Raw genomic sequence first — 24,942 nt, forward strand, 5'->3', positions numbered from 1 at the left:
GTGGTCAAATACCTGCCTTGTTATGCATAAAAAAAAAAAAAAAAAAAAAAAAAAAGTTAAAATGTCCTAAGAATATGGATTCCTAAACGCATATTTTTGAAAATACTCATCAGAGTTTTGTATGTATGAAAAAATAAGGCTGAAATAAAAAAATAATATGCTAATTCGATTCTTTGAACTTTGAAGTGATCTTAATACCCTAGAGTTCCAGGAAATCAAAAAAAGGATGTTGTATTCCAACTAGGGTTGCCAGGTCCAAAAACACAAAAGCCGGACTCTGTGCTTCATTTGGACATTTTACCCTAAAAGCCGGACATGTGACGGATGCAATTAGTGTCATAGCTCACGAGTGAGTACTGTCATCGTATCATCGGTTGCCCAACATAACATGCAACTGATGCGTGCGCTTCATATTATTCTGTGGCTCGACTTTTGTCTGGCGCAGCAGGCCAAATAAAAAGCCTAACAAAAGCTGGACAGGCCGGACAAGACCATAAAAAGCCAAACATGTCCGGCTAAAGCCGGACGCCTGGCAACCCTAATTCCAACATACCTATTACCTACCACTTAACCAACACCACTTGTCACACATTTTATCACTGAGCACTTTAAAGTCCGTTCACAAATTCACTGTTCCAGTTATGCTTTAAGATGAGGTCCAATTTCCATTATCATTGGAACATGATATCTTGTAATGCAGCAGAAGTGATGGCAGAACGCGCAGGGATTTCGGACAGTATCGGTTCGGACAGTACTGGTTCGGACGGCCCCGGCTCGGACGCGTCCGAAGTCACCTCGGACTCTGAGCCGTCTTTAGATTCGTCTTTCTGTAAAGAAAAGAACATGTTTATGTTAATTTGAGTTTTCATGACATTTTGTTTTAAAAAGGGGCCGTTCAAGTATTGTGATCTTTCGAATTATTCCAAAAACATATTATTATTATGTTTGTATGAATATGCAGTGGTTGAAACCAAATTTTGAAGTACCAGAATGTCGGTAGATAGGTGAACACTTTGTTGTACACCACACAAAACAAGAATGGAAAATACAAAAGGCACGCATAATTGAGGCGGTCTTATCGCTATAAAGCGGTCTCTTCCAGACTACCGACAAAGAGAATGTTCATTTTTGATCCACTTTTAATACAAACATTGAAATTTCCTCTAATAACTACAGTCAGTGCCTTCGAGACACAATTTTTTTTTTCAGCAACAATATTACGAATCGAATAATAGATTTATCTGCTAAATTGTATCTAAACTATCCCTCGCTTTCAAAAATGTGAAAAATATATCTTCCGTCACTATCGCCTATTAGTACCTCAATTATCTTTTAGGTCATAATATTAACTTACCATAGACGTCTCTATAAAAATGGGATTCCTCCAGGGCAAGCGGTAAGGACAGACAAAACGACTTTTTAAATATGTTTCTCATTCTCATCAGATTTTTCAAGTGTGCCTGGTTTATAGACCACGAACGAAACTTAAAAGTATCGATTTTGTACATAATTCTCGAAAACTGTAAGTATTTGTCTTAGTTTTCTGATTTGGTCAAGCAGGCACACTTGAGAACTAAAATTTGTTTAATATGAAGCTATGAAAGGTTGATCAATGACTTAATAATACTTTAAAATCACCAAAAAGAATCGAATTATAAAAAATCGACCACCATAGCAATAAAAAATATCAATAAATCGACCACATAGTGGCAAAGAAAAATTCGAAAATAATAATTATGGAAAAATCACCAAGCCTAATAAGAAAGCCGATTCAACAAAACCATGGCAAAAATAACGAACATTTATGGGAGTCACCTTACAACTTTAATCATCAGTTGATTCGTCCTGTTTAGGAGAATCGGTGTCGCTCGAATCTGAGCTGGAATCATCGTCTTTCTTCTTTTGCTGCGAGAAATATAACGTAATGTTGTTAACTAATTTTATTTATATGCTTTTAAATCTAAAAAAAAAATTTAATATTATGCTACGTTACAATTTTCCAAAGTATTTTATTCTAAATAGCGAGAAATATTTTTAAAATTTCATCCAAAGGGGGTTTTCATTACTAGTGATCCTAGTGGGGTATGAAAATATTTTATTTTAAAAAATTAAAAATATTTTTGGTATGGTTGTTTTTTGAAGTTGTTGATGAGAGGTTGTTTTTTGAAGAGGTGTTTGAAGAAGACGTTGATTTGAAGCCATATTTTTTCAAGTCGCGAGCCATGTCATCCCGAAGTTTTATATTTAATTAAAAAGGGTATGAACTGGGGGCTTAAAAGTAAATTTTTACTAAAACATGGAGGATGAAACAGGGGTCGAATTTTTTCAACAAATTGTGGAGGATGAAATAGGGGGTTGAAATTTATTATTCAGAATGTAGGGGATGAAATGGGGGGTTGAAAATATTTTTTACCGAATCGTGGGGGATGAAATAGAGGTCGAATTTTTTTTGTCCGAATTTTGGGGGGATGAAATGGGGGTTGAACATACCATTTTTACTAAATCGCGGGGGATGAAATGGGTTGAAAATACCATTTTTTACTAAATCGTGGGGGATTAAATGGGGGGTTGAAAATACCATCTTTTACTAAATCGCGGGGGATGAAAAGGGGGTCGAAAAATATTTTTTACCAAATCTTGAGGAATGAAAAAGGGTTGAATAATGAAATGTTAACATACCCGCATATGGAACACTTGGTGTGCCGGCACGGGCGCGTGGTATCTACACAATGGCGCGGCGGGCAGCAGAGGCACCGCCTCGCGGCACGCGCCCACGCCGCGGGCCGACGAGCAAGGCACGAATAGCACCTGCAATAATGATAACAATAGTAGAGAAAGAATGACAATAACAATTTCGTTGCGGGTCCAATGACAGTTTAACTTTCCCTCGGAACAAACTTGACCTTCATTGGTTGGGTTTTTGTGGCGGTCAAGCTGTAGATCCTGGCTACACAGGAGTTGCAGCGGTGGGAACGAGAGGTGGGAATAGTCCCGTAATAACAATAGTAGAGAAAGCTGTAGATCAGACCACCGGTGGTCCGCGGACCACTGGTGGTCCCTGGATGCATTCCAAGTGGTCCACGAAGACATCGTAATACACAAGTGACGTGACGTGATGAGTCGAGTCAACACAACGCAACGGCGCACAGTGGGCGAGAAATCGACCTCCCCTTTCATAGGAAGTTGAAAAAAAAAGTGGTTCCTGACAAGACCGAAATTTGGTTAAATGGTCCCTCGTGACTTAAAGGTTAAGAACCACTGCTGTAGATCATCATCATCTCAGCCATAGGACGTCCACTGCTGTGCATAGTCCTCCCCCAATGCTTTCCTGCTACTTTTATGATGTCGTCGGTCCACCTTATGGGTGGACGTCGCACGCTGCGTTTTCCGGTACGCGGCCTCCACTCCAGAACCTTGCTGCCCCATCGGCCGTCAGTTCTGCGTACTATGCGCCCTGCCCATTGCCACTTCAGCTTGCTAATCCGTCGGGCTATGTCAGCGACTTTAATTCGTTTACGGAAAGTTGTAGAGTTCCCAAATAAATAAAATAAACAAGAGTTCTAAGATGAAGTAAGCCTAGAAGAGCTCAAGGTAGAAAACACCAGATATTTAAGAAGTTGTTCGGCTTTATTGGTAATTTTAAAGACGTCGGGGTCGGAATATTGATTCGAAGGTCAGCAATTCGACCCCCGTCATGATGGCGCGCTTATGAGGCAGTGCTTAAAGGCCGGCAGAACTTAGTTAAGTAATTACAAGTCTAGCGCATAGCCGAGTAATGCCTAAAGTATGTTTTTGTGACGTCAAACGTGTGCGAGACTTCAAATGAAGACCACACGGGAAAAACAATGAATGTCACCTTTTTTGTGAAACTTACTTTTTAATGCCATTTGTTAGCTTTTTAGGGAAACATTCTATTTCAAAAATCAGAATTGGGTAAAATCGTCGTGATCAACTGTAATAGTTCAATTTGTGTTTGTTTGTCCATGGCAAGAAACGGTTATATTATGGACCATAACTTAAAACTTATTTAAACAAATCGAGTTTTAGAAGTACAGGCAAAGCATATGTTAACACAGTAATAAGTTGTTTCAATATCTCACATAAAAGAGTCTAAAATGAAAGAAATATAGACTTTCAAACTACCTTTAAAAACTGTTTTTCTCTTAATTGTAGTTTTTTGACATTCTTTGTTTTTCCGGGTGGTCTTCAAATATGCTTCAGACTTGAATGCTCTAATAAAATATGACGTCATGTCACCCCTTCAGTGTCGCTCCCATACCTCATAGACTAAGAGCTAGTGAACGCCAGACCTACGTCATTTTATAAAAGCTGTAAGTTTGTCAGCGTATGCTCCCAATATAGGTTAAAAAACTTACCCCCTTACTAATAAAAACTTACACATTTGTTGATCACTGTTTTAAAATGACATTTCCATACTAAACGTCACTTTAAAACACTGTTTAACGAGCGTGTAAGTTTTATTAGTAAGGGGGTTAGAATGTTGGTGAATCATGAAGTTTGGGCCATTGGGAGCATACGCTGACCAACTTTCAGCTTTTATAAAATGACGTAGGTCTGGCGTTCACTAGCTCTTAGTCTATCAGGGACTGACTCAATGAGGGCTATCGTTTTTATACTTAACAGTTGGCACCCCTGGCGATTGACAGGACCTTACTCTACAGTGGCACCATCTTGATGAGTGTAAATGCGATGGTCCTCCTACCACTTTCGCGCTCACCAGCCGGCGCCACTGTCTTCGCTACTAGCAAGTGACAGGACCTTACTCTACAGTGGCGCTAACTGGTGAGCGCTAAAACGATAGCCCTCATTGTCCGTCGTTAACACAATATATTTCAGAAGCAAGCAAGTAATTGCTTGCTTGCATCTAAAGTCACTTTTAATATTGCCGGTATTAACACCAGAGTATGGGCCTAAAAAGTTACCTATATTACTACACTGATCATCACAAAAATAGCACCTCCCGCGACAAGCACTTTCAAACGTATGCATCCCCACTTCCCACCAATATTGGCACCATGTAAAAGCCTAGTTCTAAACTTCATTTCATTAAAGGAAAGGTTTTTGCCCCAAAAATGTCAAAAATCCAGAGTCACTTCTTCAAGATAGTTACGCTTGAGCCAACTTTTATGGCTATAAAACTGTTAAGTTGGGATTAATCGCTACCCATCTGTTAAAGAGGACACGTGAGATCATTATTTGGTTTTATAACCATAAAAATTGGTCAAATTGATCCCAGAGGTGAGCCCAAAGTAAGGTCTTTTTTCAAGTCACATTTATTGTATATCGCGTTTATGTTAATCGTTTATTAAGAAATTAAATGTGTTATTAATTATGTGTTTAAGGATATAGGCGGTGGGCCGATTTTTGTGATGACCAGTGTATTATGGAAGCAATAAACTTATTGAGTAATTGAGTTTAAAAGTGCAAGGAAACTAGTTGGTTTCCTTTGGTCAGTTTGCCACCAATGACAACCTTATGATCGCTTGTGTAGCAATAGTTGCTTATTATGTCCGTACCTGGTTGGAATCATGCAGGATGTGTTTGAGGCAGTGCTTAGAAGCTGGTAGTACAGGGTTCCCGCATCGCACGCTCTCTTCAGTATAAGTACATCTGCTTTGAGACGGTATCGGCCGATTGGACGGCTCTGTGCCTTGCTGGAAGATAAATAATAATAAATTAAATACTGTACTTTTTTTTTGTTTTTGAAAATGAATATTAGTAATTTGTATGGTATGGTAAAAATAATCCGGTTATCCGGATACAATAATGACTCTAGATATCCAGTTAATTTGGTTTCTGTGTGTAAAGGGAGAGAGACACTATCCTCATCCGGATATCCCCTTGATGCGCTTGTGGTAACCAATCGAACTCATACGACCCTCTAGTATCTATCCAGATATAAACTTATTCAGATATCTCCTTGACGCACGCGATTTAGCCACCAGCTGGATATCCGGACCAAATGTAACCCGGAAAAGGATATATGGATTCAACATCATTCTGATATAGGGCTAAAAATTCACCCGATTTTTTCATAATCTCATCCAGATCATCATTTCAGCCACAGGACGTCCAGTCAATTCTGTTAAAAATAGATCTCCCCAATGATTTCTACACCCGGTTGGTAGCGGCCTGCGTCCAGCGCCTTCCTGCTACCTTTATGAGGTCGTCGGTCCACCTTGGGTTATGCTCTGTTTCTTTACGAGGTCGAATCAGAAATGAGGAGATCCGTAAACGAACATAGACGGATTATCAAGCTCGTCCGGATATCCGGGTCTAAACTCATCCGGATACATACCTTAGCGCGCTTGTGAGTCAGTTTTCTGGCCAGTACGGCGTCAACCCCGTGACGTCGATGATGAGCCGCGTAGGCTTTCAGTTTGCGGAGTTGTCGTCTCTCTCGCACAGTCAAAGGACCGCTACGCGCTTGAAAGTTAATGCATACTGATATTCACTACTAAGTTTCCCGGTTTACTTCGGCGGTTTATTCATCCGGACTCGGTTATAAACATATACGGATTTTCGGACACAGGACAGTATCCGGACGCTGGTATCCATCCAGATAAAGTTACCCGGATATCCCGATATAATGGCAGCTATATATCTGTCACCGTAAAATTGTGAATTCTGTCAGATTATAATCTGACGTAGTTAAATTACAATCTAACCTAACCTAACCCACTGTTTACAATCTAACGCGTTATATTATAAACTGACAGAGTTCACAATTTCACGTTGACATATCCATATCTAAACTCATCCGGATAACCGGTTATACTTTGTAATCCGGATAAAAGCTCTCCCGGATATCGGGCCGTTATCTTGCCCGGACTATCGGTTATATCGTCATCCGGATTTCCGGATAATATTACACCCGGTTATTGCCTCTTACCTTAGCGCGTTTGTGAGTCAGTTTCCTGGCCAGTACGGCGTCAACCCCGTGACGTCGATGATGCGCCGCGTAGGCTTTCAGTTTGCGGAGTTGTCGTCTCTCTCGCACAGTTAAAGGACCGCTACGCGCTTGCAAGTTAATGCATACTGATACTCACTACCTACTAAGTTTCCCGGTTTGCTTCGGCGATTTATTCATCCGGACTCGGTTATAAACATATACGGATTTTCGGACACAGGACAGTATCCGGACGCTGGTATCCATCCAGATAAAGTTACCCGGATATCCCGATATAATGGCAGCCATATATCCATATCTGAACTCATCCGGATAACCGGTTATACTTTGTAATCCGGATAAAAGCTCCCCCGGATATCGGGCCGTTATCTTGCCCGGACAGTCGGTTATATCGTCCGGATTTCCGGATAATATTACACCCGGTTATTGCCTCTTACCTTAGCGCGCTTGTGAGTCAGTTTCCTCGCTAGCACGGCATCGACTCCGTGACGTCGATGATGTGCAGCATAAGCCTTCAGTTTGCGGAGTTGTCGTCTCTCTCGCACAGTTAAAGGGCCGCTACGCGCTTGCGCGTTTATGCTACCTGTAATTAAGAAATTAATCATCATCATCAGGTCATACAGTCTATATGGGGAATAGTGTTAAAATGTTTAATAAAATACCAGAATCTCTTATAGAACGACCTATTCAAAAATTCAAAGTACAGGTTAAGATAATTCTTATGAAAAAAGGATAGGTACTATAAAGTATACATGGGGCGGGTAGTGGTTTTGCCGGGTACCCGTCAGGCGACCCACCCTGAACAATTTCGCTTACAGGTCGTGTGACGTGCGGTCTCGCTTGCCCGCTCGGGCGCAACTAAAATAGTTTTCGGAAGCAGGGTTAATTTATGAAAAAAAACGAAGCCGCTTAAATGCTGATCGCGCTGAAAAGTTGGCGTTTTTACATCATAATTTACCAATATTGAAATATCAGTACTAAAAAATATCGTTTTTTTTTCGTAAAAATGTCCATTACAGCCTTTTATTACTTAATTATAAGATTACCATTCGTGTTCCAATAAATTATTATTATAATACTTTTTTTTTTCAATTACCCGGCAGTGCCGGGTACCCAACTCCATTACCCGGTATCCGGCCAGATCCTCAAAAAAGTGCCGGATCCGCCGGGTACCGGATCCATGTCGGGTACCCGTTGCGTGTCATGTAACCTATAAATTACTGTATTTTATTGAAAAAGAGGATGACAAAGGTGACTGAGTTTCTTCCGCCACTTCTTCTCAGCACCAGCCCATATGTTGTCCCGAAGTGGTGGTAGGGCAAGCTATACAGTGTGAGTCACGTTAAAGTGTACATATGAAAATAGATGAAACTAGACCTATTTTTATCGACAAAAAAGAGGTCAAAAAATTTTTGAGATTTTTTTTTTTTAATTTATAGAATTTTTTTTCTTCCAATTTCTTATTGTAAAGAAAACGTAATAACTTTTAAACTAAGCGTTATATCCTGATAAAATAAAAAAAGTAATAATGCTAAATAATAGGCAATACTAAAAAAATTCATAAAATACACAAAAAATGCCAACAAATAATAAAAAATGATACTTTTTGAAAAAAATCTGCTTTTAAATTCGTGTTTTTTTTGGTTATTTGATAAATTTATCCAAAAAATGCCCCTATAACAGGTGGTTTTTATTACTTTGTATTATTTTCTATCGTATTATCTTTGTAAAACCAAAAATCGCATGTCTCTATCCCTATCACAACATTTGCTATGACCGTTTGAACAAAGGCCTGCCACAACATTATTCTCCGCTACAGGTAGAGACAATTTTAATTTTAACTAAAATGCTTATTTTACTTCGAAATCTTTTGTTTTTATTTGAAATCTAACTTGTCTTTATCAAAATTACAAATCTAGAGCCATTTTCAGTTTCGTTGTTAACGAAGCGTTGAATGGCGCGCCCGGAGAGGCTTAGTTCAAACGATCATTGCAAACGTTGTGATAGGGATAGAGACATGCGATTTTTGGTTTTACGAAGGTAATACGATAGAGAATAATACAAAGTAATAAAAACCACCGGTTATAGGGGCATTTTTTGGAGAAATTTATCAAATAACCAAAAAAACACGAATTTAAAAGCAGATTTTTTTTTAAAAATTATCATTTTTTATTATTTGTTGGCCTTTTCTGTGTATTTTATGTATTTTTTTAGTATTGCCTGTTATTTAGCATTATTACTGTTTTTATTTTATCAGGATATACCGCTTAGTTTAAAAGTTATTACGTTTTCTTTACAATAAGTAATTGGAAGAAAAAAAATTCTACAAAAAATTAAAAAAAAATCTCAAAAATTTTTTGACCTCTTTTTTGTCGATAAAAATAGGTCTAGTTTCATCTATTTTCATATGTACACTTTAACGTGACTCACACTGTATTTGGGACGTGTATAAGTGCCCTGGAAAGGGCCTATGTACTAAATAAAATATTTGAATTTGAATTTATCTACATAGCAGTTGCAAGAACTAGGGGGCAGGGGGATGATAGAGAGCAGGAGGATGATGGGGGATGATAGAGGGGGCAGGGGGTTAAAAGGGGGAAGGGAAATATTAAGGGGGACATTGCCTCTTATCAAAGGGAAGCAGGGGAAAGACAAGAGTTCCAGGGAGATGATAAGGGGGAGTAGGGGGATGTTGGAGGAGGCAGGGGGACGATAGGGAGGCAGGTTTCTGAAAGCTCAGAAGCTAAGAAGCAGATATCTCAAGGCAGGGGGATCATAGGGTGGGTAGGGGTTGATAATAAGGACAGGGGGTTAATAGGGAGCAGGAGAATGTTTAAAAGGGGCAGGGTAATGTTAAGGGGGACATTTCCCCCTATGTCAAAAACTGGGTAACTTACAGTAGGTCTCCTTTTCTGCCTTCAAGGCCCGTAGGTTGTTTCCGCGGTGCGTTTGTAGAAGTACTCTCAATCTTGACAGCTGCCGCGTGTAGGCTTATTGCAGCGACACTTAGAAGTTTTTGTACATTATATTTCAAGGCAGGGGAATGATAAGGTGGGCAGGGGGTTAAAAAGGGGCACAGGGTAATGTTAACTGACACTGCTTCTTACCAAGGGGAAGCAAGGGAAAGACTGGGCCAGAGGAACAGGGGGGAGTAGGGGAATGATAGGGGGGATAAAGGGGGAGGTTTCTGAAAACTTAAAAGCTAGTGGGCAGCTATCTTATACTAATAGCAATAGTAGTAACTTACAGTAGGTCTCCTTCTCTGCCTTCAAAGCCCGTAGGTAGTTTCCGCGGTGCGTTTGTAGAATTACCCTCAATCTTGACAGCTGTCGCGTGTAGGCTTGTTGCAGTGACACTAGCGCCGACCTCGCTTCTGACACTGCTTCTTCCGCTGTGTATACACCCGCTCGCCTGTGGAATATTATAAGATCGTTTAGTCACTACAGCAGGATCACAACTAATTTAATACTTTCAATTAAATACTTGTTTATTTAAAAATTAAAATCTATATTGCATGCACACAAAAATTGCAGTACAAAAGGAGAATTTAATGCCGTGTAGCACTCTACCAGTTAACCTTTAGGCCAATTAAAAAAAAAAATTATAAAAAAAATATAGACAAAATAAAATTCCAATAGATGCAGGTTACGCTACCTTAGATAAATAAAATTTATGCTAAAGTTACATAGATTTCTACGCTAGATTAGGCATGTCTTGTAGACAACTTTTAGTACAATTTGCCGTTTTACGATTACTGATGACAAATGCATGGGCTGCGGAAGGCCTGTGGGCTGAGTGTAAGTACATCAAAAGTATTAAAAAGTATTTAAAAAATGTATGAAAATTTTAGTTTTTGAACGTTTTCCGCTAGGGGCGCTGTACAATCTGTCATACATAATGTCATTTTTGGACGTGCTCACTAGTGAGCGCGTTTGATGTAAACTCACACTATAGTCCAGTCAATGAATGCCTTAACGACGGTGTAGAGAGAAATCCGTGGAACACAATTTCTGACCTCGGGACTTTATTTAGCCTAGTTAGGAGGTGAACATAGCAAAAGTCCCCGCCCTTAGCCCTTGAGCCGGCGGGGAGAGGGGGGTTTAAAGGTACCACTTTTCGGTTTTTCGCTTAATCCTCGGAAACTATGCGTCCTAGTGACATGACTACTATGAACCAAAAAAAGCTTATTCAGTTTGCTACAGGTGAGACCGTCAAGTTTTTCTATATCTTGTATAGTTTTTGCGGCATCTGCTCTAGAAGGTCTGTAAAATTGGAAATTTTATTGTTGTCTTACATGTTCCTTTCAGGAGAAAATCGACTAAATCAACATTGAGCAAACACTATAGACATGCGGGAGCATGTTAAGCCTAGTTCCATGGAGGGGACTGCACCGTGCGTATATTTAGACGAACCAATTAGACCCACTTTTGACTCCTCATCATTCAAAAACTACTGTGCATTAACACTTCAAATTTGGCTCATGTATTGAGACTTGCAAGATGTACATCAGCTTCAAATTTCATAAATATACCTCAAACGGTTATTTAGGTATTGACGTTCAAAAATCGATATTTAGAGCACTACTATCTATCTATCACATGTGAAATGTTAAAATTTACTGGTTTTTTACTTGTTCCTTTGTATTTACATAACTACCTTTCTGGATGCCAAATTTGAACCTTCGAGGTCATCTGGAAGTGGTTAGAATTTGGTCTATAGGTCAGACATGTAGATTTTTGGACGTCAATATCTAAAGAACCGTTTGAGGTATATTTATGAAATTTGAAATTGATGTATATCTTGTAAGTCTCAACACATGAGCCAAATTTGAAGTGTTAATGCCCAGTAGTTTTTGAGTGATGAGGATTCAAAAGTGGCTCAAAGTGATTCGTCTAAATATACGCACAGTGTAGTCCCCTCGCTGGAACTAGACTTAACATGCTCCCGCATGTCTAGAATGATTGCTCAATGTTGATTTAGTCGATTTTCTCCTGATGGGAACATGTAAGACAAAAATAAAATTTCCAATATTACAGACCTTCTAGAGCAGGTGCCGCGAAAACTATACAATTTATAGAAAAACTTGTCAATCTCATCTGTAGCAAATTGAATATGCTTTTTTTGGTTCAAAGTAGTCATGTCACTAGGACGCATAGTTTCCGAGGATTAAGCGAAAAACCGAAAAGTGGCACCTTTAAACCCCCCTCTCCCCGCCGGCTCAAGGGCTAAGGGCGGGGACTTTTGCTATGTTCACCTCCTAACTAGTCTAAATAAAGTCCTGAAGTCAGAAATTGTGTTCTACAGTTTTCCATCTATAATGCTTTATTGACTGGACTACTAGGCCCTGTGATGTTTGCTTATTTGTCCCATAGTCACTTGGACGTCTATTTGACATCCTTGATCACACATCTGACGCTGTCATTCTCGTTTGGTGCCGTCGGGAGCCAACGTCACCTGTCACAGTGCTGTCAATGCTCATCAGTATAGTTCCAAAATACTGGACTGTCCTATCGATGACATTGACAGTGGGGCGCCACCGTCAATACCGGATCGCTAGGTCCGATTTTTGCCATGTTGGAAACCATATAGTTGAACGATGGTAGCGCCCCCCTGTCATTGAGTTTGGTGGGACAGTTCAGCGTGGGTCATCTATATAAGACGTGTTGACAGTCGCTGTCACTACACTCACCACAGAGGCTGCGTCTCGCACGGGGCCTCATCGCTGTCGCTATCGCACTCTCGTATGGTGCCGTCGGGACCCAATGTCACGCTGTCACAGTCACTGTCACAGCTCATTAGTTGTGTGTTGACAGTCGCTGTCACTACACTTACCACAGAGGCTGCGTCTCGCATGGCGCTTCATCGCTGTCGCTATCGCACTCTCGTATGGTGCCGTCGGGACCCAACGTCACGTTGTCACAGTCACTGTCACAGCTCCTTATAGATGACCCACGCTGAACTGTCCCACCAAACTCAATGATAGGGGGGCGCTACCATCGTTCAACTATATGGTTTCAAACATGGCAAAAATCAGAACCAGCGATCCGGTATTGACGGTGGCGCCCCTCTGTCAATGTCATGCATAGGACAGTTCAGTATTTTGGAACTATAGTCTGTGTTGACAGTCGCTGTCACTGCTCCTTAGTCTACACTTACCACAGAGGCTGCGTCTCACACGGCGCCTCGTCGCTGTCTCTATCGCACTCTCGTATGGTGCCGTCGCGACCCAATGTCACGCTGTCACAGTCACTGTCACAGCTCCTTAGTCTGTGTGTTGACAGTCGCTGTCACTAAACTTACCACAAAGGCTGCGTCTCACACGGCGCCTCGTCGCTGTCACTGTCGCACTCTCGTATGGTGCCGTCGGGACCCAATGTCACGCTGTCACAGTCACTGTCACAGCTCCTTAGTCTGTGTGTTAACAGTCGCTGTCACTATACTTACCACAGAGGCTGCGTCTCGCATGGCGCTTCATCGCTGTCACTATCGCACTCTCGTATGGTGCCGTCGGGACCCAACGTCACGCTGTCACAGTCACTGTCACAGCTCCTTAGTGTGTGTTGACAGTCGCTGTCACTACACTTACCACAGAGGCTGCGTCTCGCACGGCGCTTCATCGCTGTCGCTATCGCACTCTCGTATGGTGCCGTCGGGACCCAACGTCACGCTGTCACAGTCACTGTCACAGCTCCTTAGTGTGTGTTGACAGTCGCTGTCACTACACTTACCACAGAGGCTGCGTCTCGCACGGCGCTTCATCGCTGTCACTATCGCACTCTCGTATGGTGCCGTCGGGACCCAACGTCACGCTGTCACAGTCACTGTCACTCGCACTGGCACACTCCATGATCGAAGCCGAGTATTGCGCGTTGACAGCTGTCGCGTCGATTTGCTCTGGAAAAAAATAATAAATAAATAGTTTATTCATGAGAGAAGAGCCTTATAATAACTTTTTATGCTAGTGTTTAAATACATCAATATGGTTACATTCAGATAACTTGCTTTGAAACAAAACGCGGACAAGCGAAGTAAAATAGTGTAATTGTTACATAATAATTGGTCAAAACCACTTTTGACTGCAAAAAACCAGTCAAAAGTTGTTTCGCAGTTACTTATTTTACGCAGTTACTTTTATTACTTATTTTAGTTAGAATAGTTAAAAAAATCTAACAAATTTTGTCAACACAATATTGGTGTCAACATTTTGTATACACAAATCACTTAAACGTTGCACTTTAAAATTGGTTTATAACACAATCTTGACGATTTTCTAGTAATTTTCACTATATCATACCTACTAATTATGTAGAAGATGTGGATCGATGGTGTGAAGGAGACAAATGAGAATAAAATTCCAAAGCAGTAGGCACAAAACTGAACCGTCCGGGTGTGTGTACGTACGTTCACGAACGTTCTTAGATCACAACACAGGTGTGTGTATGAACATGTACGTTCGCGGAGGCTCTCAGATCACGACTGGCTATGGCGGCTCACGATCTAAGTGCGGTCGCCGAGCACGTAGAATTTCGTCCAATGACTCCAAGCTACCCATCCTTATCGCTCGCGCGTAATTATATTGCTGTCGCGACTGTGCGACGCGCGCCCGCAGTGAGTGTGTTAGAGCGACAGAGACAAATGCGAGCGCACGTGTGATTTTGTACGTTTCTATGTTCTCCATAGATAAGATAAGAATAAGTACCACGTTCTCTCTTTCTGTGTGGTCGCATGAGATCGCGGTAAACGGGAATATTCCCACCTCTCGTTCCCACCGCTGCAACTCCTGTGTAGCCAGAGCCAGGATCTACAGCTTGACCGCCAACAACCCAATCAGTGAAGGTTAAGTTTGCCCCGGGGGAAAGTTAAACTGTCATTGGACCCGCAACGAAATTAATCAAAAGAACATAGGAGGAGTTCGAAATTAAGGTTCGACTTTTACGGTTGACCCAAGGGGTAGTCTGACCCTGTGTCTGAGTGTCTGATGCCTGTTTTCACCATCAATCCCTAATTTTTAAGTGACCCCTATGAAAACAAAATTCCTGTTAGGTGTTACCGAAAACGGGCATGAGTCAGTTATTTTAGCCTGAGGGAAGCAGTCTTGAAGGGGATATTTCTTACAGAGTCCCCCGCTTCTACAGACGTATTCACCCACATTATTATGAAGTCTCACAGTCCTCATGGACGCACAGGGTCACTTAAGCAAGCAACGTTTGTGAATAATAATATGGTTGTTAGTCTCGAGCCAGGAGGGGTATGTATTTGATATACTCACTGAAAGGGTCCACAGCGCTGGGTATGGCGGGGTCCTGCGGGTCGTGGTCACTGACCACAGACACTGATAACGCACATGATGTGGTCCGAGGGCGTTCCGCTCTAGAAAGTATCTAGCTTTTCGGCTTTTAAGCCGAGGGGACAGTCTAACCCAATTGTTCTGAGCCTACAGGCACCCAAATAAGGGTAGAAGGAAGCTGCCCTCCCTTTGAGCCTAAGGATACAGACTGTATTAGGAGGGGGGCAATTAATTATGGGGGGGAGGGAAAATGCCCTCCCCTGCCATCCCTTTAGTATTTCACATTTTAACATTTCCCTGTGACAAAATTGGCCTTCACTGGTTGGGTTTTTAGTGGCTGTCAAACTGTAGATCCTGGCTACACAGGAGTTGCAGTGCTTGAGCGATGTTAAAGGTGGGAAGAGTTCCGAATGCCCCTTCCCCGTCAGTATTTGGTATACTCACTGAAAGGGTCCACAGCGCTGGGTATGGCGGGGTCCTGCGGGTCATGGTCGCTGACCACAGACACGGACGACGCACATGATGTGGTCCGAGGGCGCTCTGGTCCTTTCTGCTTTTGAGTGAGAGGGGATAATTTGGCCTGGAGAGGGAGGGGACAATCTGTCCTAGGACTAGGAAAGGGGGACAGTATCGCCTAATGGAGAGCGAAAGTATGACCTAGTGGAGGGGGACAGTCTAGCCTAGTAGAGGGGGACAGTCTGGCCTAGTGGAAGGGGACAGTCTGACCTAGTGGACGGGGGCAGTCTGACCCACGGAGGAAAGGGGTCTAACCGGAGAAGAGGGTCAGTCTGACTAAGGAGAGTGCAATCTGCCCTGACAAAGGAGGAGTAATTTTTTTACTGGGCCCCTCTTGTCCTCTTTAATATTTGGCATACTCACTGAAAGGGTCCTCAGCGCTGGGTATGGCGGGGTCCTGCGGGTCATGGTCGCTGACCACAGACACGGACGACGCACATGATGTGGTCCGAGGGCGCTCTGGTCCTTTCTGCTTTTGAGTGAGAGGGGACAATTTGGCCTGGAGAGGGAGGGGACAATCTGTCCTAGGCCTAGGAAAGGGGGACAGTATCGCCTAATGGAGAGTGAAAGTATGACCTAGTGGAGGGGGACAGTCTCGCCTAGTGGAGGGGGACAGTCTAGCCTAGTAGAGGGGGACAGTCTGGCCTAGTGGAAGGGGACAGTCTGGCCTAGTGGAAGGGGACAGTCTGACCTAGTGGACGGGGGCAGTCTGACCCACGGAGGAAAGGGGCTAATTTGACTAAGGGGAGTGCAATCTGCCCTGACAAAGGAGGAGTAATTTTTTTACTGGGCCCCTCTTGTCCTCTTTAATATTTGGTATACTCACTGAAAGGGTCCACAGCGCTGGGTATGGCGGGGTCCTGCGGGTCATGGTCGCTGACCACAGACACGGACGACGCACATGACGTGGTCCGAGGGCGTTCCGCTCTAGAAAGTATCTAGCTTTTCGGCTTTCGAGCCAGACAGACTGACCCACTTGCTCTGAGCTTAGAGGCACCCAAATAAGAGAGGAGGAAAGATTCTTTTGAGCCTGAGGCTATAATTAGGAGGGGGCCAATTAGTAATGGGAGAAGGGAAAATGCCCTCCCTTCAGTGTTTCACATTTTAACTTTTCCTCGACACAAAATTGGCCTTCACTGGTTGGGTTTTTAGTGGCTGTCAAACTGTAGATCCTGGCTACACAGGAGTTGCAGTGCTTGAGCGATGTTCAAGGTGGGAAGAGTTCCGTATGCCCCTTCCCCGTTAGTATTTGGTATACTCACTGAAAGGGTCCACAGCGCTGGGTATAGCGGGGTCCTGCGGGTCGTGGTCACTGACCACAGACACGGACGACGCACATGATGTGGTCCGAGGGCGTACTGGTCCTTTCAACTTTTGAGTAAGAGGGGACAGTTTGGCCTGGAGAGGGAGGGGACCGGGGACAATCTGTCCTAGTAAAGGGGGACAGTATCGCCTAATGGAGAGCGAAAGTATGACCTAGTGGAGGGGGACAGTCTCACCTAGTGGAGGGGGACAGTCTAGCCTAGTAGAGGGGGACAGTCTGGCCTAGTGGAAGGGGACAGTCTGACCTAGTGGACGGGGGCAGTCTGACCCACGGAGGAAAGTGGTCTAACCGGAGAAGAGGGTCAGTCTGACTAAGGAGATTGCAATCTGTCCTGACAAAGGGGGAGTAATTTTGTTACTGGGTCCCTCTTGTCCTCTTTAATATTTGATATACTCACTGAAAGGGTCCACAGCGCTGGGTATGGCGGGGTCCTGCGGGTCGTGGTCACTGACCACAGACACTGACGACGCACATGACGTGGTCCGAGGGCGCTCCGGTCTGGAAGATAAATAAATAAACTACGTCAACATCAATACATCTGTTTGGGCATAGGCAGATGCGTAAACGATGCACAAATTGACCAAAAATCTATGTATTTGTTTGGAAGTTTTAAATGAAGATACGCACATCAAACTTATGAACCGTTTTAGTTGAATACAATTAGGTACAGCATGTAAAAACCTCTGACCAGTGATTCTGTGTAAGTTAACATTTTTTTATGGGTAGGTTTGACAATTTATAAAATAAATCCTCTTCTCTATTAAAACGATCAGCTGATTATCATCTTTATTGTGTAACTGTAAGAGCGAAAAATTAAATAGTATAGAATTAAGAATTGAGAAAACGTATAATATAGAGTATGAACGAATTTTACGTCTTTCACTACGAGGGCTTTGTCTTATGTAAAATTATATTGCTTCAAAAAAATTACATTACAATTCGTTTTGGTAGAAAATTCAAGACAAAAGAAAAGTGACAATCGATGAAAAAACGCAATAAAGTAAAAATAATTTTCTAACTGGCCAGGCGCGCGCGCGACCAATGAGTTTGGTATGCAACCTTACGGCCGGTTCACACATGTCTCCGTTTTACTGTTCCGTTTTATAGTGTACGTTTTTTTTCGTCGATTACGCTGACGCTACATATGTATTACTGTATACAGAATACTGTGTCATGTGTGAAGTTGCTCATACAACTACATACGCCATCGACGAAAAAAAACGTACACGATAAAACGGAACAGTAAAACGGAGACATGAGTGAACCGGCCGTTACAATTTTATTTATTAGTTACTAACCTGACATAGTGCTGCAGTTGATTCAGCAATGTTTCCGTGGTGGTGGCAGGAGGCGGCGGCGCAGCGGCGCGCTGGCGGGCGTGCAGCGACGCGCGGGCGTGCTCGAAGCATAGCCTGCGACAAACAAAGCAAATAATAAATAAATATCCTTGGATATTTTACACTGCGCCTCTAGTCCCAAACTAAGAGTAGGCGCACACCGTTGATTTTTAGTTGGCCGATAGTTGTGCCCGATTTTAATTTGTATGAAGAATCGGCCAAATCGAATCGGCGTAGTGTGCGCACTCCCGTACATGCCCATACTGATCAACTGCCCGACTAAACTATCGACCGATAAAAAATCAACGGTGTGCGCCTACTCTAAGCAACGTTTGTACAATGGGTACTAGACAACGGATATAAACAGACTTAGATTACTTTTTTTTTGTAAATACATACATATTATACATAGTAAGATTCATCATTTCAATTTCTGCCCGGCCGGGAATCGAACCCGGGACCTCTCGGCATAGTAGTCCGTTCTGAACCACTACACCAAACGGCCGACAAAATGTGACAAACAAAATGTTTATTTGTGTGGACTATAAGTCTGTAGTCTTACTCTGAGAAAGAGGGGGTCAAATGGGAGGAGGGAAACTGTCCTACTTTTGAGCCAGGGGCCCCCTGGCTCTAAAGGAGCCTCAAGCCAGACTGCCCCTCCCCCCTGGCAGAGGGAAGGGGCAGTCTGGCCTGAGGAACGGGGGGCAGTCTGGCCTGGGGAACGGGCAGTCTGACTCCGGGAGGAGAGGGGGGGCAATCTAAACCCGGGGGCAGGCAAATATTTTTTAAGACTAAATGGCAGGCAGCGTGGGACGTCCACACACAAGGTGGACCGACGACCTCATAAATTAAATAAAAAAATAAAGAAGACAGGCGCTGACTATGCTGCTACCAACCGGGCGATGTGGAAAGCATTGGGGGAGGTCTATGTTCAGCGGTGGACTAAATGAATAAGTTAAAATCGCCCAGTTTTCAACATAGGATGGACTTTTAAATTAATAATTCCAAGACAACTTCTATAAAGAACACTTCATTCTAGCTTTGATAAACCAAGCTTTTAATTGGTTGTAAAATTGTATTTTTAGTAGCTGACCTTTCTGCTGTCCTTCCAGATATGGCACGTCTTTACTAACCCACTTAATAATGCTTTTTTAAGTGTCTTAAAGAGGTTCCTCTACCTAAAAAACAGATCTCTTCTACTGTCCCCGTTCCTGGGCTAGAATACTCCCTCCTGGGGGAGACTACCCCTCCTGGGGTAGACTATCCCTCTTGGGGATGACTACCCCTCTTGGGGATGACTACCTCTCTTGTGCCAAACTACCCCTCTTGGGTCAGACTACCTCTCCTGGTCCCGTCTACCCCTCCAAGCTCAGAAACTCACCCCAAATCCCTCTCCCTATGGTCCTTATTATCGGGCGCTGGTTGCGAACACCGCTCCCCGTTCCCGAAGGTGTGAACGCACTGCTTGTAAGGAGCTGTAGGGTCCTTCAGGATATGTCTACCGCAGTAATGCCGGCCCGACATGACTGGTAGCAGACACTCGTAGTCTTTGTAGGCACTAGTCGAGTAATTTACTAGAGTGGCGAGTTATTGAGTCCTTAAGTGTCTAAAAGGGGACCCCCTACCTAAAATACGCGAACCTGAGCCTGTGTCCCTTCCCTGGGCCAGACTACCCCACCTGGGGTAAATTTACCCTCCTGGGGTAAATTACCCCTCTTGGACCAGACTACCATTCCTGAGGAGACTACCTCTCCTGAGGTAAATTACCCCTCTTGCACCAGACTACCTTTCCTGGGGGAGACTACCCCTCCTGGGGAAATTACCCCTCTTGCACCAGACTACCTTTCCTGGGGGAGACTAAACCTCCTGGGGGAGACTACCCCTCCTGGGGTAAATTACCCCTCTTGAAGAGACTACCCCTCCTGGGTAAAATTACCCCTCCTTGGGTAGACTACCCCTCTTGGGGTAAATTACTACTCCTGTGGGCTAGACTACCCCTCCAAGCTCAGAAACTCACCCTAAATCCCTCTCCCTATGGTCCTTATTATCGGGCGCTGGTTGAGAACACCGCTCTCCGTTCCCGAAGGTGTGAACGCACTGTTTGTAAGGCGCTGTAGGGTCCTTCAGGATATGCCGTCCGCAGTAATGCCTGCCTGACATGACTGGTAGCAGACACTCGTAGTCTTTGTAGGCACTAGTCGAGTAATTTATTAGAGTGGGGAGTTATTGAGTCCTTAAGTGTCTAAAAGGGGATCGCCCTACCTAAAATACGCGATCCCTGAGCCAGTGTCCCCTTCCCTGGGAGAGACTACCCCTCCTGGGGGAGACTACACCTCCTGGGGTAAATTACCCCTCTTTGACCAGGCTACCCCTCTTGGGAAAAACTACCCCTCCTGGGGGAGACTACCCCTCCTGGGGTAAATTACCCCTCTTGGACCAGGCTGCCCCTCTTGGAGAAAAACTACCCCTCCTGGGGTAGAAGATTACTCCTCCTGGGCGGGCCATACTACCCCTGCTGGGCCAATTATGCTGCTTTTTTGAAACTCACCCTAAATCCCTCTCTCTATGGTCCTTATTATCGGGCGCGGGTTGAGAACACCGCTCTCCGTTCCCGAAGGTGTGAACGCACTGCTTGTAAGGCGCTGTAGGGTCCTTCAGGATATGTCTGCCGCAGTAATGCCTGCCCGACATGACTGGTAGCAGACACTCGTAGTCTTTGTACGCGCATTGGCGAGAGCGGGAGACTATTTCTTTTTGGAGCTGTGGGTAGAGAAAAAAAACATCATCAGATCATTTATTTTATTCTACGAATAGTGAAGCAACAATCACGGTGAAGATGTCAAAAAAAAGGTCGGCACCAGATCCCAAGAACGCCGCAGGATTTTTTTTAAAGATTATTAATTTATTAGTAAGTAATTCGTTATTACACAAATTACTAATAGTCCCGTTAGCCCCTCGTACTAAGCTAAATATGCTTGTCACGAGTGAGCTCACCACAATAGTCGAGCGGCGGCGGGGACCGAACCCGCGTTCCCCGGATCACGAGTCGGCCAGTCCGACCCCTTCACCGTGCGGCTATCGTGGCTTTTCTACGACTATTGTGGTGAACCCACTCTCCCCACAGAAGAAGTCTCCTGACGTTATTAATTTTTAATTTAAGCTTTTAAAAATGCTTCTTCTCAGCACTGGGCACTGGCCCATTTATTGTCCCGAAGCAGTGGTAGGGTTAATACTGGGACGTGCTTTTTAAAAGCCTACTTACTTGCAAAAATAAAATGTGTTTTAAGAATAGATAGCTCAATAAAGAAAATAGATACTAAACAGACCCCTATTCTCACCTATCCTTTTCTAGATATTTCTAAAAAGGTTGAAAGTTTCTCAATAAAATCACTTGAGTTGATTATTTCAATACTTGATTACACCTGCCTGATTCAATGAAGAAAAATAACACTTGCAATTAATTTATTACCTGCATTAAAAATACCACGCGAGTACCTTCATTTCTATTCAATAATAACTATCGTTATCTCTTTCACACTTTCGCTTTACAAGAAAGAGACACACAAAAGAGTTTTTAATCTTTTCATTATTTAATACCACGTTTATTTACCTTTGAATGGTATTGTTAAGGCATTTAATTGAAATAGGTTTATGGTTTTACAAAAAGTTTTAGGATGCTCGTGTTATTTTTTAAGAGTAGGCACACCGTTGATTTTTCGTCGGCCGATAGTTTAGTCGGGCAGTTGATCAGCATGGGCATGTATGGGAGTGCACACACTACGTCGATTCGATTTGGCCGATTCTTCATACATTTAAAATCGGGCACAACTATCGGCCTACTAAAAATCAACGGTGTGCGCCTACTCTAAATGTAAGTACGTTAAACCTTTTTTGATTTATGAGCTGTTTTATTTTTTAAACAAAAGAATAATGATAAATATTAAGTAGTTATGCCTAGGCGCAGACCACCGATTTTTAGTTGGCCGATAGTTGAGCCCGATTCTATTTTGTATGAAGAATCAGCCGATACCAAATCGGTGTAATGTGCGTACTTTCATACATTTCCATACTGATTAACAGCCCGACCCAACTATCGGCCAACTAAAAGTCCGTGGTCTCTGCGCCTAGGCTTATCCGACTTAAAAAAAATGAGGCGTATATTTCAATTGTATTGGCTCCTGAGCATTTTTATGTTTCTCACCTGAGCCCTAACGCCCGTATTCACATACTTTACTATGAGGTCTCACAGTGCGCGTGGACGCACAGGGTGACAAACGAACCAATCACAGACCTCAATTCAACGCTATGCGTTTCATTTGCTGCGTCACTTAAGCAAGCATCGTTTGTGAATACGGGCGACAGAGCTCTATTCAACGCTGTGCGTTCGATTTGCTGCGTCACTTAAGCAAGCATCGTTTGTGTACACGGCCGACAGAGCTCTATTTAACGCTATGCGTTTCATTTGCTGCTTCACTTAAGCAAGCATCGTTTGTGGATACGGGCGTGAGTTACTTAAGCGCTAGATCTACAAAATTGTAGTTTTCTCGCCTGAGCCCTGCCTCTTCTCCGCGCTGACTGAGTTAGAGTAGGCGCACACCGTTGATTTTTAGTTGGCCGATAGTTGTGCCCGATTTCAAATTGTATGAAGAATCGGCCAAATCGAATCGGCGTAGTGTGCGCACTCCCATACATGCCCATACTGATCAACAGCCCGACTAAACTATCGGCCGACGAAAAATCAACGGTGTGCGCCTACTCTTAAGCGCCAGACCTGATGTAGTCCTCACCTGAGCCCTGAGCCTCTCCTCCTCCTGCTTCTTCGAAGCCTCTGGGTCCGGGGGTTTAATGGACTTCACGTGCGTTATCCGGAGCCCGGGGGCCGCCCGGCCTGGTCGGCTTAGCATCCTCACCCGGGCCAAGTGCTTTCGCGGCGGTTGAGACATTGATGCTTGGTTAACTGGAATTGAGAAGATAAATCTATAGTTTAAAAGTATGTACTATGAAACTGGATTTGTAGGGATTTAAGTGTTTTCGTGGCGGTTGAGACATTGATGCTTGGTTAACTGGAATTGAGAGATTTTTCGTTAAATAAACTAGTTTAAAAGTACTACGAATGTGAATTTGTAGGGGTATATTTATTTATTCAAAAAAAAGTCATAAAAGTAGTTTATTTTCTGCAATATAGCGCTTTAAAAACACTTCGTGGCGGTTGAGACATTGATGGTTGGTTAACTGGAATTGAGAAATTTACGTAGTTTAAAAGTACTATGAAACTTAATTTGTAGGGGTTTATTTATTTATGTAATCAAAAAAGGAATAAAAGTAATTTATTTTCTGGAAAAGGCTTTTAAAAACAGTTTCACGTATTTATCTTTAATGCTATTGCCATTAAATGTACACAAGGTGTCAAATTTAATGCCATAAGGCATTTTCTACCAGTGGTTCTTACAACTAGACCCTTAAAACTAGTCATCAAAAAACATTTTCTCTTTTTTAAAATTGATTTCGAATTATTTGCAATTTTATTTAATAAGCGAGATAAATAAGTAGGTACTTACTTACATAAGAAGAGTTTTTACTAAATAAATAAGGTAAATATTATCTAAAATGTTATTTTTAAACAATATGTAATGTGAAATTTTAGATAATTTATGCTTAAATAAATACTTTTTCTTTCTTTCTTAACTACAAACTAACAATATGGTTAACTCACGTTCAGATATTCTAATATTATGTGCATTTAAATAAGAATAATTTTCACTTTTGAAGCGAAACATATTTTACTCAAAAACTTTGAGAACTTGGGTAAGAATATGAAAAAAAACTACAGTGAAAAAGTAACTTTAGACTGCAAAAAAAGAAAACTTGCACGAATATAGCGCAATTACAATGAAAATTATTTTCCTATTTTTTTTTATCGCGGAAAAACCACGTAGCCGCGCAAATCCAATCCACCACCTCACCTCACAGTCAAACATATTTCTTATTAATCTATTACCATTTTTTACGATTCTCAACACTTTACTAATCACATCAACAAGTTTTTAAAAATCATTAACTAATTATGCCATTATTCAAACACTTTTATGTGATAAATTAACAATTTTCGATAAAAGAAATAGAACAGTGTATTGTAAACAGTGGTGGGTCGGCCATTTGCACGGTGTCACAGAGTTTTTAAGGTCCGTAATTTTAAAGTCTCAATAATGATGTTTAAAGTGCATGAATCATTGCAAAAATATGTACAAAAGAAAGAGCATTAACAATAGTTCATTATTAAACATAGTGGTAAAGTGAAACGTACCTGTGTTTGTTGCAGATCGTCATTCTGTCACCGGAGAGCTCACTACGTTCACCATCAAATTTTACAATGGCGTCCGTCTGAAAATACCTAATATCATTACGCGTAGTGACGACTTTTTTTCTTTGCTTTCAAGCCTTTGTGATTTATTCAAAAAACTTATTTTTTTATTTGATTAATTAGTGAACAGTTTTAGTGGTTTCTATTCAAAATGTTACGATTTTAATTTGTAAATTTCTCAAATGT

At 42.5% G+C, this 24,942-nt stretch overlaps 1 protein-coding gene across 1 annotated transcript; it reads right to left on the reverse strand.

Moving 5' to 3' along the window:
• Nucleotides 1-50: 50 nt before the first annotated feature.
• LOC135084744 (KAT8 regulatory NSL complex subunit 2) lies at nt 51-24,771 on the reverse strand. Its single transcript, XM_063979483.1, has 14 exons — nt 24,700-24,771; nt 23,183-23,352; nt 20,944-21,155; nt 18,357-18,470; nt 17,456-17,556; nt 17,052-17,164; nt 16,094-16,233; nt 15,201-15,301; nt 13,660-13,825; nt 10,179-10,342; nt 7,369-7,514; nt 5,538-5,675; nt 2,680-2,808; nt 51-827 (listed from the first exon to the last, which is right to left on the reverse strand). Exons 2-14 carry the CDS (start codon nt 23,336-23,338, stop codon nt 672-674), a joined length of 1,836 nt encoding a protein of 611 aa, XP_063835553.1. The 5' UTR covers nt 23,339-23,352; nt 24,700-24,771; the 3' UTR covers nt 51-671.
• Between the last annotated feature and the right edge of the window lie 171 nt (nt 24,772-24,942).

The sequence above is a fragment of the Ostrinia nubilalis genome, chromosome 27 (genome assembly GCF_963855985.1).
Source record: "Ostrinia nubilalis chromosome 27, ilOstNubi1.1, whole genome shotgun sequence".
NCBI classification, from domain to species: Eukaryota; Metazoa; Arthropoda; class Insecta; order Lepidoptera; family Crambidae; genus Ostrinia; species Ostrinia nubilalis.